The sequence below is a fragment of the Sphaeroforma arctica genome (assembly GCF_001186125.1).
Source record: "Sphaeroforma arctica JP610 unplaced genomic scaffold supercont1.7664, whole genome shotgun sequence".
NCBI classification, from domain to species: Eukaryota; class Ichthyosporea; order Ichthyophonida; genus Sphaeroforma; species Sphaeroforma arctica.
In genome coordinates, this window is record NW_014032894.1 from 1 (window position 1) to 1,379 (window position 1,379).

General features: G+C 43.1%; 1 protein-coding gene across 1 annotated transcript; it reads left to right on the plus strand.

The window, feature by feature from the left end:
- Positions 1 to 157: 157 nt before the first annotated feature.
- SARC_16247 (hypothetical protein) lies at positions 158 to 969 on the plus strand (the record flags this gene model as incomplete). The annotated part of the gene is made up of 2 exons (XM_014289645.1): positions 158 to 242; positions 858 to 969. Coding segments are annotated over 2 exons (197 nt in total), but the record flags the coding sequence as incomplete, so codon positions are not given.
- Positions 970 to 1,379: the final 410 nt, after the last annotated feature.

A 1,379-nucleotide genomic window follows, 5' to 3' on the forward strand; every position in this document is an offset into this window, starting at 1 on the left:
TATACATACATACATACCTGTATATGTATATATTCGGGAGAATCAAGTGGTAGTGTATCCCCGGCATGCCTGATCCGTCACAGATTGCTTACTTCGGCATCGCTTATTCCGCACACAGTTGGTAGAGGCACAGGACACGGCTAAGGCACACGAACAGATGCGCAACGATGAACAAAGTTCGGTACTTGACGAAAGTCTCAAGTCAATCGAAACATTAAAAGCCGAGATCACGGCACTGAAGGGTGTGTTGTTGTTGTGTGTGCACATCTGTGAGTCTGATTGGGTGTGTAGTTGACGTGCAAGTGTGGTGTGTGTGCTTTGGTATGTCTGGTGTTTATGATTAAAGGTCAGGTGTAAGTTAGAGATGTCTGTTGTTTACGATTAAAGGTCAGGTGTAAGTTAGAGATGTCTGTTGTTTATGATTAAAGGTCAGGTGTATGTTAGAGATGTCTGTTGTTTATGATTAAAGGTCAGGTGTAAGTTAGAGATGTCTGTTGTTTGTGATTAAAGGTCAGGTGGAAGTTAGAGATGTTTGTTGTTTATGCTAGACGCCATGTCGACTGTTGTATCGGCTCAATGTCTTTCCATTTATGATTATAGGTCAGGTGTACGTTAGAAAAGTCTTTCCATGCACATGACTCGTAACGGTCCATTGCTGAGCGCTTGGGCTCTCTTTTTGTAGTGCGTGTTTCACACTGTCATCGGCTGTGCTTCAGTTCGCACGCACTGTCATTTGTTCTCGTTTGATTCGCTCACAGTGTGATTTTCTGTGTTTTGATTCGCTCACACTGTGATTTTCTGTGTTTTCATTCGCTCACACTGTCGTTTGCTGTGTTTTGGTTCGTTTGCGCAAACAGATACTCTGACCAGTCGGGACTCCGAGATCCAAAGTTTGTACCAAGAAAAAGCCGAACTCGACAAAAAAACTTCGCTTTTGAGTCTGAATCTGGAAGAAATGAAACAACAGGTACGATATCAGGCTCTGTTTTTCTGGTGTATAGTGGGATGTGTGAGTAAGGTTAGTGTATGTGTATCTTGGGGTGAAGGCAGGGGGTAGTGTATGTGCATCATGCTCTGTTGTACTAGTGTATTGCAGGATGTGTGTGTAAGGTTAGTGTATGTGTATCTTAGGGTGAAGGCAGGTATAAGACCGGTTTCTGTGAATAAGAACATTTGAACCCACTTGTGCGGGTTGGGTGGTTGAGATATCGATAGAACTCGATCGAACAGAAACAGAAGAACTCGATCGAACAGAAACAGAGAAGAAACAGCTGGTATGAGTGCGCATGAGCAGTCGTATGAATCTGTGCATATTCGCGCGAGTGTAATAGGGATAGGTAAAACATGGAGATCGACAATTGTCCTATATTGTTCAGAAT